The 17,934-nt window shown below is 39.6% G+C and overlaps 1 protein-coding gene across 2 annotated transcripts in view; it reads right to left on the bottom strand.

The window, feature by feature from the left end:
• The window catches only part of LOC109094698 (neuroligin-2-like), a 160,454-nt gene that overhangs the window by 86,300 nt on the left and 56,220 nt on the right, over positions 1-17,934 (bottom strand). For both annotated transcript variants that reach the window (XM_042726986.1, XM_042726985.1), the window contains exon 2: positions 17,094-17,899. In XM_042726986.1, coding sequence (XP_042582920.1) covers positions 17,094-17,565 — 472 coding nt within the window. In that variant the 5' untranslated portion in view covers positions 17,566-17,899. The remainder of the gene's footprint in view (positions 1-17,093; positions 17,900-17,934) is intronic.

The raw sequence follows: 17,934 nt of genomic DNA, 5'->3' as shown, positions 1-17,934 counted from the left end.
CCTTAGACCCACCCTGAGTGAGCTGTCATCAGTCCACCATTGTTTCACCGGCAGAGCAGATGTAAACAAGAATGACTCCTAAGAGATTAAGGTGTTTTGTTGTTGGATGTAATAATGAACATAGCAGTCGTCCCTTACTCCTGACATCTGACATTAAAAGCACCTGAATAAACTAATTAAGGTCTTTGGTTTTACTTGAAAATTACATCCAGGTTTGTTGGAACACGATTGGAACTAAAACTCTGGCTGTGTCCAAAAGCTGAAAAATGATACATCCACAAGCAACATATGGAGGTAATAAGGCAACAAGGCACGTCCAAATCATATGACTGTGTGACATCCTGTTTACTGAGACACCTTCATGTGATTGATTTTTGAAGGCAGCATTGATGCATCCTCCTGCCTACAATATCTCACTCTCCTGTGCATTCGATGCTGTGACAGTCAAGCTAAAAAAAGGGAAGAAATTAGTATTGTAATAAAAAGCTCTCTTATTTTGTAGTAGATCATTATGCTCTCTCAGAAGCCTTTCTGAAATCAGTTTTGGGATGTACCTTTGTTCGCAAACACTTCCTGCATAGTCACTGCCTGATATAAGGCAGCAAGGCAACAAGTCATCTGCCTAAGTTTTTGGACACAGCGTAGGTGGGAAAGTGTCTTTATATACCCATGGTACTGACTGATTATCATATTCATGTGCCATGATATTTACACTGAACTCCAAAGCAGTGGTTCTCAATAAGATGTGGCAAGTCCAAAGGACGTTAGTGTGGCAAGCCTGCCAGCTCCAAAGCTCGCTCCAGTGCCCGCTCCTCGTAAGCGCCTTCCAGAGCGCCCTCCAGTGCCCGCTCCTTGAAAGCGACTTCCAGAGCGCCCTCCAGTGCCCGCTCCTCGTAAGCACCTTCCAGAGCGCCCTCCAGTGCCAGCTCCTCGTAAATGCCTTCCAGAGCGCCCTCCAGTGACACTCCTTGTAAGCGCCTTCCAGAGCGCCTTCCAGTGAACATTCCTCATAAGTGCCTTCCAGAGTTCGCTGCAGTGTCGGCCAAGGCCCCAGAGTTTGCTCCAGTGTTGGCCCAGACCACGCCTTTTCCTCCTGATCCAGAAGAGGAAACTAGGGGTGAGGAGAAGGGTGTCGGCCCAGGTCCCAGAGTTCACTCCAGTGTTTATCCAGGCCCCAGAGTTCACTCCAGAGTTGACCCAGGCATCAGAGTTCAATCCAGTGTCGGCCCAGCCCCAGAGCAAAGCCCAGGGAGGCCTCCAGTCAAGCCAAGGAAGGGCTTCCGATCTCCAGTCAAGCCCAGGAAGGGCTCCCGATCTGGAGTTAAGCCCACAGAGGGGTCCCGATCCCGAGTTAAGCCCACAGACGGCTCTCTTTCCCGAGTATAGCCCACGGAAGGCTCCTGATCCAGAGTTAAAACCAGGAAGGGGTCCTGAACCCAAGTTCAAGCCAGGAAGGGCTCCTGTTCCTGAGTTAAGCCCCTGGAGGGCTCTCGATCCCAAGTAAACCCACGGAGGGCTCCCGATCCTGAGTTAAGCCCACTGAGGGCTCCTGTTCCCGAGTATAGCCCATGGAGGGCTCCTGATCCCAAGTTAAGCCCAGGAAGGGCTCCTGATCCCGAGTTAAGCCCAGGAAGGGCTCCTGATCCCCAGTTCAGCCCTGGAAGGGCTCCTGTTCCCGAGTTAAGCCCACGGAGGGCTCTCGATCCCGAGTTAAGCCCACGGAGGGCTCCCGATCCCGAGTTAAGCCCACTGAGGGCTCTTGTTCCCGAGTATAGCCCATGGAGGGCTCCTGATCCCAAGTTAAGCCCACGGAGGGCTCCTGATCACAGTTCAGCCCACGAAGGGCTACTGTTTCTGAGTATAGCCCAGGAAGGGCTCCTGACCCCTTGTTAAGCCCAGGAAGGGCTCCTGATCCCCAGTTCCTGTTCCCGAGTTAAGCCCATGGAGGGCTCTCGATCCCCAGTTAAGCCCACAGAGGGCTCCCGATCCCGAGTTAAGCCCACTGAGGGCTCTTGTTCCCGAGTATAGCCCATGGAGGGCTCCTGATCCCAAGTTAAGCCCACGGAGGGCTCCTGATCACAGTTCAGCCCACGAAGGGCTACTGTTTCTGAGTATAGCCCACAGAGGGATCCTGACCCCTTGTTAAGCCCAGGAAGGGCTCCTGATCCCCAGTTCCTGTTCCCGAGTTAAGCCCATGGAGGGCTCCCGATCCCCAGTTAAGCCCACTGAGGGTTCCTGTTCCTGATTATAGATCACCGAGGGCTCTTGATCCCGAGTTAAGCGGGAACGGGTTCAGCTCTGGAGGCCACTGTCCCGTGTCTGAAGGAGCTCCAGAGCACCCAACCCCCCTCCAAGTTGAATGTTGTATGGCGTGAGGACACGGCCTTCCAGAGGGGGGCGTTATGTCAGACTCCATGACATAATTCCATGTTTTGTGAATGTTTCTGTCCCCATTATGTTGATTAAGTTGATTCCAGGTGTTTTCTATGTGTTTCCATTGATCCCAGGTGTGTCTAGTCTTCCCATTATCATGTCCTGTGTATAAATAGTGTTCCCAGTTTTGAGTTCCTTTGTCGGCTGTTGTATATGTCATCTCCCGTGTAATTCCACATCTTTGAATTAAAATTCCATGTTGAAGAAATCTCCTGCGTCTCCTTGCTCCTCCCTCCTGTGTATCGTGACAACAGCTCAGATAGTCATGTGTCATTTGAAAGGTCTCATCGAGTAGAATAAAACAAGCATAATTGCTTGGGGCTTTGACCCATTTGAAAATAATATATTGATGTCACCATTTTGCTTGTAACTTCATAAAACATGCTAAGATCATGGAAAACCATTTTTAGAGCAGATTCTCCTGATTAAAAAGAGCCACTATAAATCACTATAATCCGTCATTTATATCTAAAGATATTCCTCAATAATTTATAACACACATAAAACTGCACAGGCGGCACACAGAATTATTTTCAGAAAATTCTTCTGATTAAAAGGAGCCCAATCATACCATAATCTGTAATTTAGATCTAAAGATATTCATCATTGAGGTATAACACATAAAACCGCAAATGCACACATGGTGCAACTTTCTCATGTTTTTTTACGCATGTCATTTCATGAAACATGCTCCGATCGGGGATAATGGCATATCATTATTTACAGCAGATTCTCACGATTGAAATGAGTCCAAAATCAAAACAATCCATTGCGTCTTTCATGTGTAAATAATACCTAAACCCATGAATTGAAGAAATCAGTCGGATAGCTCCATTGAACACTCGGCAAGCAGAATGTAAAATCTCACTTGTCTGTAGCCTTAGAAATCCCGAAGACCTTGATAAGCTTGTTCGGGTGTGTTTGATTAGGGTTAGAGCTAAACTCAGCAGGACAGCGGCACTCCAGGACCGAAGTTGCCTATTCCTGTCCTAACCAGTGCTGCCTAGTTCCTCTAAACCGGAGTGTACCGCCGCGGGCGCCCCCTAGTGAAGAAAAAATAATAGTCATATTTTTCAAATTCACTGCATTGACCAACACAAAGTAGGTGTCATTTGAAGGCTTGGAGTCTGACCTTTACAATGCATGTAGACACTTTGATTAACTCCTAAGTAGTGTAGAGTTATTTGCGGATAAATATATATATATATATATATATTGCATAATTTATGAAAAATTATTTTTAATTTTTTGTGCATTTTTTTGTGTATACTCTAATATGTCAGAAACATCATACAGCTCAGATAGTCATGTGTCATATGTCATTTGAAAGGTATCATCGAGTAGAATAAAACAAGTATAATTGTTTGGGGCTTTGACTAAACTTGAGTAAGGCATTACTTCAAATTCAAAACAACAATTTCAAAACTGTTAAGGGCTAAGAAAAAGCTAGTTCACATACAGCATGTTGGGGAACATCACCAAAAAAATAATTTTGCTCCTACCTTATTTCTTTTCATGAGATATTGAATGTCAAATAAGAATGATATGAAAAATTTCCCTTGACCACACTCATTTTTCTTACATTTTATCACCTATTTCTCAACATGAGAATATTCAAATGCAAAGACCCCCCCCCCCCCCCCATCAAACGATACCTACCTTTCGACGGTCTTGGAGTTATGAGTCATTATTTTTGCGTATGTCACTCAGAAAAAACATCAACTTCAGTGAGGCAAAAATGCCCTCAGGGCATAAAGGGTTAAATTGAGAAATTACTATTATGAAATATTTGTAATTTTTTTTCCCAATAATGATTGAAGAACATATACAGGTCCTTCTCAAAAAATTAGCATATTGTGAAAAAGTTCATTATTTTCCATAATGTAATGATAAAAATTAAACTTTCATATATTTTAAATTCATTGCACACCAACTGAAATATTTCAGGTCTTTTATTGTTTTAATACTGATGATTTTGGCATACAGCTCAAGAAAACCCAAAATTCCTATCTCAAAAAATTAGCATATTTCATCCGACCAATAAAAGAAAAGTGTTTTTAATACAAAAAAAGTCAACCTTCAAATAATTATGTTCAGTTATGCACTCAATACTTGGTCGGGAATCCTTTTGCAGAAATGGCTGCTTCAATGCGGCGTGGCATGGAGGCAATCAGCCTGTGGCACTGCTGAGGTGTTATGGAGGCCCAGGATGCTTCGATAGCGGCCTTAAGCTCATCCAGAGTGTTGGGTCTTGCGTCTCTCAACTTTCTCTTCAGATTATCCCACAGATTCACTATGGGGTTCAGGTCAGGAGAGTTGGCTGGCCAATTGAGCACAGTAATACCATGGTCAGTAAACCATTTACCAGTGGTTTTGGCACTGTGAGCAGGTGCCAGGTCGTGCTGAAAAACGAAATCTTCATCTCCATAAAGCTTTTCAGCAGATGGAAGCATGAAGTGCTCCAAAATCTCCTGATAGCTAGCTGCATTGACCCTGCCCTTGATAAAAACACAGTGGACCAACACCAGCAGCTGACATGGCACCCCAGACCATCACTGACTGTGGGTACTTGACACTGGACTTCAGGCATTTTGGCATTTCCTTCTCCCCAGTCTTCCTCCAGACCCTGGCACCTTGATTTCCGAATGACAAGCAAAAATTTGCTTTCATCCGAAAAAAGTACTTTGGACCACTGAGCAACAGTCCAGTGCTGCTTCTCTGTAGCCCAGGTCAGGCGCTTCTGCCGCTGTTTCTGGTTCAAAAGCACACGCCTGTGCACGGTGGCTCTGGATGTTTCTACTCCAGACTCAGTCCACTGCTTCCGCAGGTCCCCAAGGTCTGGAATCGGTCCTTCTCCACAATCTTCCTCAGGGTCCGGTCACCTCTTCTCGTTGTGCAGCGTTTTTTGCCACACTTTTTCCTTCCCACAGACTTCCCACTGAGGTGCCTTGATACAGCACTCTGGGAACAGCCTATTCGTTCAGAAATTTCTTTCTGTGTCTTACCCTCTCGCTTGAGGGTGTCAATGATGGCCTTCTGGACAGCAGTCAGGTCAGCAGTCTAACCCATGATTGCGGTTTTGAGTTATGAACCAGGCTGGGAGTTTTTAAAAGCCTCAGGAATCTTTTGCAGGTGTTTAGAGTTAATTAGTTGATTCAGATGATTAGGTTAATAGCTCGTTTAGAGAACCTTTTCATGATATGCTAATTTTTTGAGATAGGAATTTTGGGTTTTCATGAGCTGTATGCCAAAATCATCAGTATTAAAACAGTAAAAGACCTGAAATATTTCAGTTGGTGTGCAATGAATCTAAAATATATGAATGTTTAATTTTTATCATTACATTATGGAAAATAATGAACTTTTTCACAATATGCAAATTTTTTGAGAAGGACCTGTAGTTCTGGATTACATAACTTATGGAAACGCCAAATGAATCGTGGTTTAGTAATTGAATATATTAAAAAAATTAACAATGTTAATTAATTCAATATATCAATAAATAAACAACAGAAATACCAAAATATTGTGTTGGAATAGGGGTTGAGAACCACTGCTGCAATTGATTTTATATAACCCTATTATATTACTATCACAGTAGTGTCCAAAAAGCGACAGTATTGCCATGGTACCACAAGGTAAGAAAAGGTAATATGGTAGGTTTGGAGAGGGAAAGAGAGCACAAATGATAAATGGAGAAAAATAGGAGGCTGAATGAAAGTGGAAGGAGTGTTTGGTGTAGATAGAGAGAAAGACAGACACACAGAGATAAAGTGACTGGGATGGAGTGAATGTGTGAAAAGAGGAATATTTGAACAGAGCAGAGCTGGATGGGATGACATTTAGGTGTGCTGGAGATGCAGACAGCATGAAGGTTAAAACTGTTTCCCCGGTAACCCCCGCCGCATGGAATTAAAGCTTGGTCTCCAGAGAAACATGATGCCCAGCGATATATCTGCCTGCTCAGTCATAAAGACTGCAGAGAGCTGTCATAAGTCTGACATTAGACTCTTCAAATCCTGCATACAGCTGACATGAGCCAAGAGCTCATTATAATGACTGCTGTAATACCATATTCTAAGAAGAAATGCACTTAAACGGTCCACTACTAGAGAGATTTAAAAAACCCAATTAGTATCTTTTAACTAAAAATATCAAAACATCCTTAGAACAAAATCAATTATACAGTATATCTTAAAAAAAGCAAAACTGCATAAGATATTGTGTATTATGTATTCAGAGAATGTACCGTATAGGTATTTGCATTTGCATTGCTTGATAATTTCACTTCACTGTAAAATCCAATAGTTTACCTTACTTAGATTTAATTAGTTATCTTTACTTAGTTGTTATACTTACTAGGTTTTATTAAGTTTCAGCTACTTTCAAGGCAAATAAAACAATTTACTTACTGTTTTGAGTGACACTTACTTAAAATATTCAAGTAGCCTCAAAGGAACCAATGACATTAATAAACCAGTGAGAGGCAGCAGTGCACTAATATGTTGCTAATTGCCGTTTTTTTTTTTTTTTTAGCTCACCATTATAGTGATTAGCATTCCCTTTAGTTGGGCACTTGAAACTTTATTTATGTTAATTTATTTTCATTAATTGTAACAAAAGCCATTATATTTGCTTTTTTTGTTGTGCTACTACTGACACAAGACAGCAAATACAATTGGCAAATAAAAACAACTGTAAAACAAAGCAACTGCATAATTTATTATGCGCAATGCATTCTGGGAGTCAGTGAGTAGCTATACTAAGTCATGGATCAAGTACCCCCTACAGTTCTTTTTTAGTTACTAATAACTATACTAACTAAGCATTTGTCAGTACAACATACTATTCCTATTTCACTTTACTTAGTTTTTTCAAGGCAATCGGTTTGCATGCTTTTTTTTAAGTAAGCCCAACTTATTAGATTTTACAGTGTTCTTTTAGCATAAATCTCATTCAATTTATGGTGTAATTCCAGTGTATGATATATACACTACTGCTTCAAATTTGTCAGTAATTTTTTTTTTTTAAAGAAATAAATATGTTCATTCAGCAAGGATGCATTACATTGATCAAAAGTGACAGCAAATACCTTATTCAATAAACAGTCCTTAAAATTGTATTATGATTTCCAGAAAAATATTCAACAAAATATGAACTGTTTTAACATAGATAATGATAAGAAATGTTACTTGAGCATCATAGCAGCATATTATATATATATATATATATAGATATATATATATATATATATATATATATATATATATTTGAAGGATCATGTGACACTGAAGCCTGGAGTAATGGCTGCTGAACATTCGTGTCATCAGTGAAGTTAAATTACATTTTATATATGAAAAATTGACAATATTACTTTTTTTTTTACTGTATATTTGATCAAATCAGCACAGCCTTGATATAAGCAGGTGACACTTCTATCAAAAACATTTCAAAACTTTTGAACGGTAGTGTAATTAGAAAAAAATCCTAATTTCTTAACAGCCACCAAGAGTAATACGTGAGTTCAGGGTCGAAAATTAACACTCGCCAAGTGCCAAAGGCAAGGTAAAATTGGCTTTGGGTGAATAAATTGAAGGCCAGTTGGCCAGTAACTTTACTAAGAACTGCAATATAATGCATGATTTAAGACGGGGTGTCCAATCTGCTCCTGGAGGGCCACCTTCCTGCAGTATTTAGCTCTAAAGCGCTCCTAACTCCTGCCTGGAAGTGTCTTGTAATCCTGAAAGCCTTGATTAACTGGTTCAGGTGTGTTTAATTATGAACGCCCTCCAGGAGCAGGACTGGACATCCCTGATTTAAGTCAAATCTGAAGAAAACACCTGTCAGGACTAACACACACCAACTTTTACCTCAGTGTGGTGACATATGGCACACTGCTTGTATTACGATATTAAAATATGAAGTACATATAGGTCTTTATGTTTTTGATCTGTACCATTTGTCACAAATATGCAGAGAAAACAGCTAAAAATACACTAGAAAATTTAATTTACTAACAAATCTCAATTAACCAATTATTAATATATCTTTTCATAATTAATATGAGATTCTAATATCGGCATTCATAATAAATAGAAAAGTATAGGAAAATGCTATCGGTTGTTATCATATAGTGTCTTGCAGAGCAAAAACGTAATCCTAACTCTCCAATAATGGTTTGTGACAGTTAAGTCAAACACTCCAAAGTGACTTATGAGGCCTAATAATGACTTTTATGTGTGTGTCTGTGTGTGAATGTGAGAGATTGTGTATATGAGTGCACGCATGACAGATGCAGGCTAATCTTACTGATTTAATATAATCCAGCACATTTTAAGTGACTATTGTTTTTCTCCTTTTTCTCGCTGATGTTGCTATAATCCTGTTAAAACACACAAAAGCAGCCGCTAATCACATGGATCAGAACAGAACATGTCACTGTCACTGACAATGTTCCACCACGCCAACATCTTCCCTTCCCTTCCCTTCCCTTCCCTTCCCTTCCCTTCCCTTCCCTTCCCTTCCCTTCCCTTCCCTTCCCTTCCCTTCCCTTCCCTTCCCGACCCCACCCTCATGAATTCCCTTCCTTCCCTTCCTTCCCTTCCCTCCCTTCCCTTCCCTTCCCTTCCCTTCCCTTCAAAATCAACATAAACCTGGACCTGCCTATGGGACGTGTACCAGATCTTTTTTCCCCCCTCACACAGTAAAAACTGATATAAGGTCAGACTGGTTCACTCTTCACGTACTCTCAAACTTCCTATCCCTTTTATTTCCACCTTATTCCATCTTTCTCCCCAATTGCTCTTTCCTTCTTTGCCTCTCCCACAGTTTCTACTTCCACAGTCATCCTTCTCTGAAGCACCAGGAGAGGTACAAGCCCTGTGTGTGTGTGTGTGTGTGTGTGTGAGTGTGAGTGTGCGCGTGTGTCTGTTTGTGTGTGTGTGTGTGTGTGTGTGTGAGTGTGAGTGTGCGCGTGTGTCTGTTTTTGAATCTAATTTGCATTCACAGCCACTTGCCGCCTAAGCTGCAGCAGGCACTGAAGAGACACGGCCCTTTGAGCTACATGGAGAGAGAGAGAGAAAGAGAGAGAAGAAAAAAGTGAGAAAGAAAGCAGCAGGAGGAAAGAGAGACAGAGAAACAGAAAGGAAATGAGAGGGCAATGGCTCTGCATGTACGCGTATGTTTCCATGTTTCTCTATGAGTGAGAGGAAAGATGCAGGGTGGCATTTTGAAGCCTGTTACCACCCAAGACAAAGAAACTACTTAAAAAGAAATAGTTATTTATGTGTCATTATTTATTATTTACTCACCCTTATGCTGTTCAAAACCTGTAAAAATCTTATTTTTCTGTGAAAAAGAAATATTCTTGTCATTACTGTAGTCGACCGTAAAAACATTTTCGTTAGTTGAATCTCAATGATATTAAAGTAACACTAGTTCTAAGCAACCCTGGGCTGTCAAGTATCAAAACAGACAAAAGGCAAAATAAAAATAGTCTATCTAACTCATGCACTTTATTCCAAGTCTACTGAACTCGTATAATAGTTTTATGTAAGGAACAGACTACAATGTATGTAATTATTAGTAATAGTCTTTCCCTCTGGTGAAGCTTTTAAATCAAATACAGTGGCTACTGCGTTGATGGAAAGTCAATAGCATCAACATCAAGTGTCTCATAACAAAAGATCATAATATCAAACCTGTTCCTGATGTGAAATACAATATTCATCACTATTAACTTAAACACCATTCAAGGGTTTGAAATGACATGATAGTGAGAAAATAATTGGAGTGAACTATTCCTTCAGCTTTTCACACCAAACCTCTACTTCATTTCTGGGGGCAGGCCAGTATATATCACAAAGGCCAATACCAGACATTAGTAGATATCTGTCATTTTGTAATTATCTGCATTAGCCAATGTGTTTTTCTTCTTGGCCTATAAGTGTCAGAATTACTGAGAAGCCTAGTGCCTAATTGCAGACATGGAGGAGCTCTCATTTCTGTCTCGTAAAAGAAAGGCAAACGCAATAATATTTTTTTAATATACCGTCGGCATTATTAAACATACATTTGCATCATTTAAACAAGCCTTTGAATACCTATTAAATATTTAAACCCACAAACCTTGCAAACTTCAGCAAATCCAGGTTAGGTGCAAAATAGTTTCCTGTATTAAACACATGTACTCGGTGCATGATGATCATAATAGGTTAAAGAAGTCAAGAAGTTGCTTTCTAAAGTATAAATAAGTTTATTTTATAGATTTTTTAAATAAATTTTTTTATTTTATTTGTTTCCTATTTTGTTCAGTGGAAATTAAATATAAATTTAATTGTAGCATTTATTATGCTTAGGCTATATTGTAGCCATATTCTAAAGTTTGATTTATGTATATTGGCTATCAAAAAAAAAAAAAAAAAAAGCATTTAGCCATTAACGTAAATACAGTCCTCCATTTTACATCCGTAGCAATTAGACGGTCCTGAAAACAGCTTCTTTAGACACCTAATCTATATGTGTTTATTAATGGAGTCCATTCATTCATGGTACTTTCTGTAACAGTCCCTGAAGTCGGTGGGATCTTTAGTAAGCTCGTTTCCATCAATTGCCTGTAACTGTACAAACACCTCCGACAACAAATGATGTTAAACCAATTAGCTTGTCAGCATGTGAGGAGAGTTTCTGTGTGAGGCAAAGAGGAGAGGAAGAAAGAAAGCACGGCACGACCCGGCACAATGCGCCATCTCCATTACGACGGCCTACGTCAAGAATTCACACACACACACGCACGCACACACACACCTAACAACTTTCTCTCAAGTGGTTCTCTCTTCTGTGGCTATAAATAGAGTGTGTGGCAGAGCTCTTGCTAATTCCTTCATTGAGAGTCTACTGGTAACACACAAGGATGCACACACACGCTCGCACGGCTCTGACGTGCTGCCTGACAGCTACACGCAGGAAGAGCTGAGGGGTTGCCAAGGCGACCCCTTCCCCTGCCAAACCCTCATTCTGTGTCAGCGTTATTGATCCATACATATCTGCTCTCATCTCCTTCCCTTTCCATTTTCCCTCCATTTCTCCGCATCTCTCTCATTTACTTCACTTATTCGGTCTCGCTTTGCAGTATATTCATTCTTCATTCTTGCACTTTACATCTTTATTACTCAAGTCCCGTCTTTTTCTTTTTCTTGTGTCCGTCAGCTGTTATCTCATTCTTTTAATTGAGTATTTGTTATTCTCTTGAGCTGACAGCCTTATAGACACATTCATTAACACACACTTCCTCCCCAAAATCTCATGGACAAACACACAAACAAAAAAACACACACACACAGGGATTTACACACACACACACACACACACACACACACACACACACACACACACACACACACACACACACACACACACACACACACACACACACACACACACACACACACACACACACACACACACGATTTCTAGTAAGCCTGCACACGTTCTCAGCTGGAAAGTTACTAATTTGCTCTCATTACTTTCCACTAAAAACTCCAAGCTGAGAAACTGACCTCAGCTGATTCCATTGGTTTGACCTTGCTGCAAAATTGAAGCCTTCCTTTGGATTTCATTTAGTGAACGAGGGAAACACTGTGGAAAAGAACAAGTTACAGTAGTTCAGGGGAGAGAAGGCTAAATTATTTTTTCCCCTCTAAACATTCATTTGATAATGTGACAATGATGTCATTGCTAAAAGCAGCCCACCTCCGAGTTACACTCAACTGGTCCTGTTAAAAGTCAAAATTTCAAACACTCCAGCTGTAGCCTGTAAACTTAGAATATATATATATATATATATTATATATATATCTATATATATATATATATATATATATATTATTTTTATTTTTTTTCATGTGTCGCAGAGCTGTTGTTGTGCTTCTCGGCTTCTAATACTTCAAAGGGGCCCGCAACGGTCCGTCTATATTCAGAATACCTTAGAGGTTCCAGGAGCTAATTAAAAAACGCCCTCCACACCAACGCTCAGGTGCTCTCTGAAGCAGTTTTGATTTCCCTCCCATAGAAAACAATCGCGCTATTCGAATTTCATCTTTTGTTCAAGCGTTCCCTCATTTCATTCTTCCATTTCTCATTTCTACCTCCTTGGCCTTTGGGATACTTTAAAATATGGTATGTTATTGTAGCTCTTTAAGGCAGAATCATATTATGTCTGCTTTGTGTAAAGCCAGTCTATTCAGATTTTACTTGCTTGTTGATTTACTGATCAATTTATCTATTTTTTTTTGTTTGCTTAAAAAATGAGAAAATCCTGTAGGCTTTGTATTCTCTCCTGTTCAAACCGATCTGACAGAGAAGAGTGAGTAGACAGGCTGGTGACAGTATCAGGTGGGCTGCAGAGTGCACAGTCATGCTAAAACCAACCCATCAGTCCTGCTCACACATGCCTCTGATTGACCATCCGCCTCCAGCCTTCAAACAACTCCCACAAGTCCTGCTACTTTCTCCCCAGGCTTACTCAGCCCTGCCATAACCACCGGACGAGAACGAGAGAAAAAGAGAAAATACATTTGGGCATCCAAAACAAGAACTAGGCTTTTAATAATAATAATAATTATAATAGGCTCCACATTTGTTTATCGAAAAAAAAAAAAAAAAATGTCCATGTCGTTAAAGACTGCTACAGATAATGGAAAAAAATTCAAGCTTGAGGTTAGTTGATGTTTGACATTAAATTAAGACTTTTATTTCACAAGGACAACAAAATAGATTGTAAATACTTTTACAATGTTCCAGAATATTTCTATTTCAATTAAACACTGTCCTTTTGAGCATTTTCTTAATCAAAGAATCCTTAAAAAAATGCATCACTGTTCCCACGCAAACAGTGAGCAGCACAACTGTTTAATTAGAAATGTTTCTTAAGTACCAAATCAGCATTTTAGAATGATTTCTCAAGGATCGTGTCAGACTGAAGACAGGAGCAGAAGCTGAAAAAAATCAGCTTTACATCACAGGTACAAGAAAAGTTATACAAATAATTCATATTATTTCTTTAGCTGTATTTCAGATCAAAACTACTTTCAATACATTAAAACATTTTTATGGAATTATGGAAATCAATTCCATCCTGTAAAAACGTAAAATATTTAAATCTAGTGGCATCCCAGAGTTCAGAATTCTGCTTTAGTTTACAAGAGGCTATAACAGATGTCACTATATATAGTCAGAGGAACAAGAACAAAGGGAGACAAATAATGAGACTATATAGTGCTGTATAAGTTGCCTGGGGCAGTTTGGGGCAGGGATGGTCCCCACATATAGCAAATGAAGTAGCATCTATCACCTCCTCCACACCCCCTCTTAACAACCACAACAATCAACAACAGCACAACATACACTACTTCAAAAAAAGAATAAATCTGTATATCTTTACTGCAGTTCAAAGGCACAGACTTGCTCTACATGTGTAAAACTAAACAAAAGAGCTCCTTTATTAGATCTGAACTTAAATATAGTCATGTACAGCTTAATCATGCTCTAAATTAAGGAATTAATCCACCATTTGGTGTGGAAACACAATGCATTGGATAACGTATTTTAACTTAATATTCAATCAACATGCAACACACTATTGCAAACCATCTCAAGACAGACTGAGAGAAACAAAGTGAATTAAAGAAAATTTGAAAAAACACATTAACTGGAACATATGCATTGGGAATCTAGGAATCGGCAGATTTGCAGAGGGCTTTGTGAAAGACACATGGTGCAGAGAAAGAGATAATGTGGGATGAAAATGAGTGTTGGAAGACAGAACGAGAGAGAGAAGGAAAAAGAGACACATTGCTGATGGTGTCAGAAAACAAAAAAAAAAACAAGAAAACAACACTGGCATCTTTGCTGTGAACAAACACTCACATGCCTATGCAGATGTTCAGTCTGAATGCAGTGTGCTGGAATATGCTACTGATATGCTATAACTGAGGCATTATATAAATGTAGTGCACATACTGAGGTAATAAGTTTGATGACATTTTCCTCATTAACACGGGTTGCAAATTACAAAGCACTCTTTCATAATAGAAAGAATTGCTTAAATAAGACAATTACCATTGTAAACACACTGGCTGCCAAAAAGAGGTAAAAACTGTGAGGAAAGGAGCAAAAAGGGCTCTGAGATTGCAAATTACTGCTGATGTCAATAATTTGTTTCTCTGGGCGACTTGGCGGCTGGAACCTTAATTGCGCGAGAAAAACACCTCCTCGCAAATCAGCTCTTTCCATCCTCTGAGAGTCTCTGTCCACTTTGCTCTCTCTCTCAAAAGAAAAAAAAAGACAAAAAAAGAACTGGAAGAGGAGAAGAAAAAAAACAAATGTTGAGGGGTTTTACCTCAGTCTGAAAAGTCAGTCACTTCTTTGGTTTGTTAACTCTCCATCAATTTACCCCAATTTGTCGTAAATGTACGTCTTATACTGGAGCATAAGTAATTTGCCAGAACGCTTTAGTCTTTCCAGCTGGCCTCACTCTTTAAGTGAATCATAGGGTAAACTATTCCTGACAAGTCCTGATCCAGAGTGCAGTGGACTGGGAACATCATAACTGGGAAAAGGCAAGGACATGTCCTTAGTCAAGGTCTGGTAAAGCTGCACCAAAATTCAAAGGGAGAAAATGATTTCATTTTCACTGTATGGTCCTTTGTAGTGTTAAAGAGATAGTCCAGCCATAAATGAATATTCTGCCATGATTTACTCACCCTCATGTCATTCTAAATCTGTATGGCTTTCTTTCTTCCACAGAACACACAAGTCGGAATGCGCATGGTCTAATTTTTAGCTACAGGCAAAAGAAGTGAAAAATGTCAGTTTTGGTAGAATTTGAGGTTTTTACAAAAATGAGTTCATTAAGCCCTCTTCTAGCGATCCCAATGCTCCAGATAGTAATTAAACATCTAAAATAATCTTTTATTTGTACATTTTCTAAGAGGAGTAGACTATAAGTTGTATTTCAAAATATTCAAAGAAAATCATTGATGACATGAGTCCAAACAAATTAAATACTATATTCAAAACACACCAAACCAAAAAAAAAAGAATTTCAGCTGACTGACATTTGCAAAGCGCGTGCATACGCTGCACCTCTTCCAAAGCACGCAATCTCCCTATAAAGTACGTTATTGTGAAATAGCCTATGTCTTGGCGAGATTCACACAAACATAATCATAATAGTATCATAATTATATGAATGTTTAGTTAATAGTTAAAAATCTGATGTGTAACATTATATTAGATACATGCATTACAGTAGGTCTTAATATAGATCTGTCTCTTAAAGAAAAGAAGGAATCACTCACTGCTCTTGATTAAACTACTGTTTATTTGCATCTGTTCTACTTTTTAATAACAAAGATAAAATAAAAATAGCTATATTGTGATTAATAGTATAGTAGGCTGATTACTATTAAGAAAAGAATAGGAGGAAAATATGCAACATTGCTAGGTGATTTTGCTTTGGAAACTTTAACTTGATTTTTCTCTAAATCAACTCTGCTTGCCTTCAAACTGTAGCTCAGTCATTTTTTTGTCCAATTCCAACAATTCATATATCATTTTGAAGGTATTTTAATGGAGAATGTGAAAATAAAAATAACTCATTTTTGAAAATTTGCTCATTCCGACTCATTTTGCCAGGACGGGTCATATATTTTTAATAATGTTAATAACTGTTTCTGTCCATACATGGTAAGTCAGTGAGGTCCAAAACAATTTTGGACCCCACTGACTTTCATTATATGGACAAAACAAGACATTGTTTGAAATATATTCTTTTGTGTTCCAAAGAAGAAAGTACGTCATACAGATTTGGAACAACAGTAAAACGTAATGAGTAAATGACAACTATTTTTAATATTGGGCAAACTGTCCCTAAATATTGTAGCATCTACTATGCAGCACATGCAAAATCCATGTCTATAGGTTCCATTACTCAATAGAGTGCAGCAGTTGGGTTCCGGAAGTAAAAACCCCATTCATTTTCTCCATAGGGGAAATGTTCTTTAACTTCTAAACCTCTGAAGACAGACCTAATGTGAGTTACGTGGTTGTTAACTGGATAAATTACCTATGATTCGCAAAAAAATCTCCACCAATCAGAGAATCCAAACAAGAGGATTGTGCCAAAATAAATTCTTAGCACCTGCCCACTCCCAAGAGGGACTGAGAGTGTCATATTAGGATGAATCTCCCTATTTGTATGTTCATAATATTTGTATATAATGTATATTTTGCAATAAACATAAATTATATTGTTTCTATATCCTTAATTAACGTTAATAGTTCTATACTTTTTTTTTTTTTTAGATTATTTCGTTTGTAATGCCTTTTGGGACTGTACTGTAGTTCCTTCCCTTATTAAAGTTTGGACTTTTTGTCTGATTTTCACAATTTTTTTGCTTCAAATATAAGTTTGCAATGTTGTGATTTACCTCGTAGCTGGTTGGTTTTGTTCATGGCTTATAACTCCTTGACTTTTTAAAAATCCCTATGGGAAAATACTTCCTGAACCAAGGCTGCTGAAAATGTGGATGGGCACTGTTGCACTCTACTCCCTATAAGATATAACCATGATGCTTTGCTGTGTTGTGTCAGACACTCACCATCCTCTGTGGGCACATAGACGTTGAGGTAGAGACAGTCTTCGCTCTGATTCTGAATGTAGGTTGCGGCCACGTCCAAGTTGTCAGTAAACCACACAGGCAGCATTATCTCAGGTAAAACACCATGCACGTTCTGCGGGCAAACAGGGGCGAACTGTGTAGCGTTCCGCACTTCCTGCCAAGACCCAGGAGCTTCCGGTGGCTGAAAACGACGGTCTCCGATTGGCGCTGTGGCATAGGGGATGCCAAGGTACTGTTCCACGGGACCTAGAATCTCGTTGTTAAGCTCTTTTTTAATCCCACGCAACTTGCCGTAGTTTGTGGTGACGGTGGGATATTTGGAGCCGGGATCAATGCGCTGACACGATGCCAAGGTGACCCACAGAGCCAACCAGAGGAGCGTAATTGCGTGGGTGGCCTCTGAATTGCGGGCATGGCCCAAATCGCGTTTGCAGGCATGGGGCAGATACATGACTGTCTTGTTTTTTCCTTCCTCGCTTCACCGGTTTATTGACTTCCGCTTTGCTTTGTCACGGGTGAAGGGCAAAGGAAAGTTAAACTATTATAACAGAACAAGAATAAGTGGTCCTGCTGGTTTGTTTTGGTCTTTCGGGGAGCAAGAGGGAGGACAGGAATGGGGGGACTGTGGAAGGGTTGGGGTGGATGAGGGGCTGTGGTTGTGATCAGCCCTGGTGGGTTATCGTTGAAATGCAATAGAGAGTAAAGAAGAAAATTCTGTTACGTTCCATCTCCCACAGCCGTCCTCATGAGGTCAGTTAAAGAGGTCACGCAGATGATTGCTGATCCTGCCAAGAACAACAAAAAGGGTAAGTGTTAGTGA

This window comes from Cyprinus carpio, chromosome B7 (assembly GCF_018340385.1).
Source record: "Cyprinus carpio isolate SPL01 chromosome B7, ASM1834038v1, whole genome shotgun sequence".
Lineage (NCBI taxonomy): Eukaryota > Metazoa > Chordata > Actinopteri > Cypriniformes > Cyprinidae > Cyprinus > Cyprinus carpio.
This window is presented reverse-complemented; position numbering and strand designations above follow the sequence as displayed.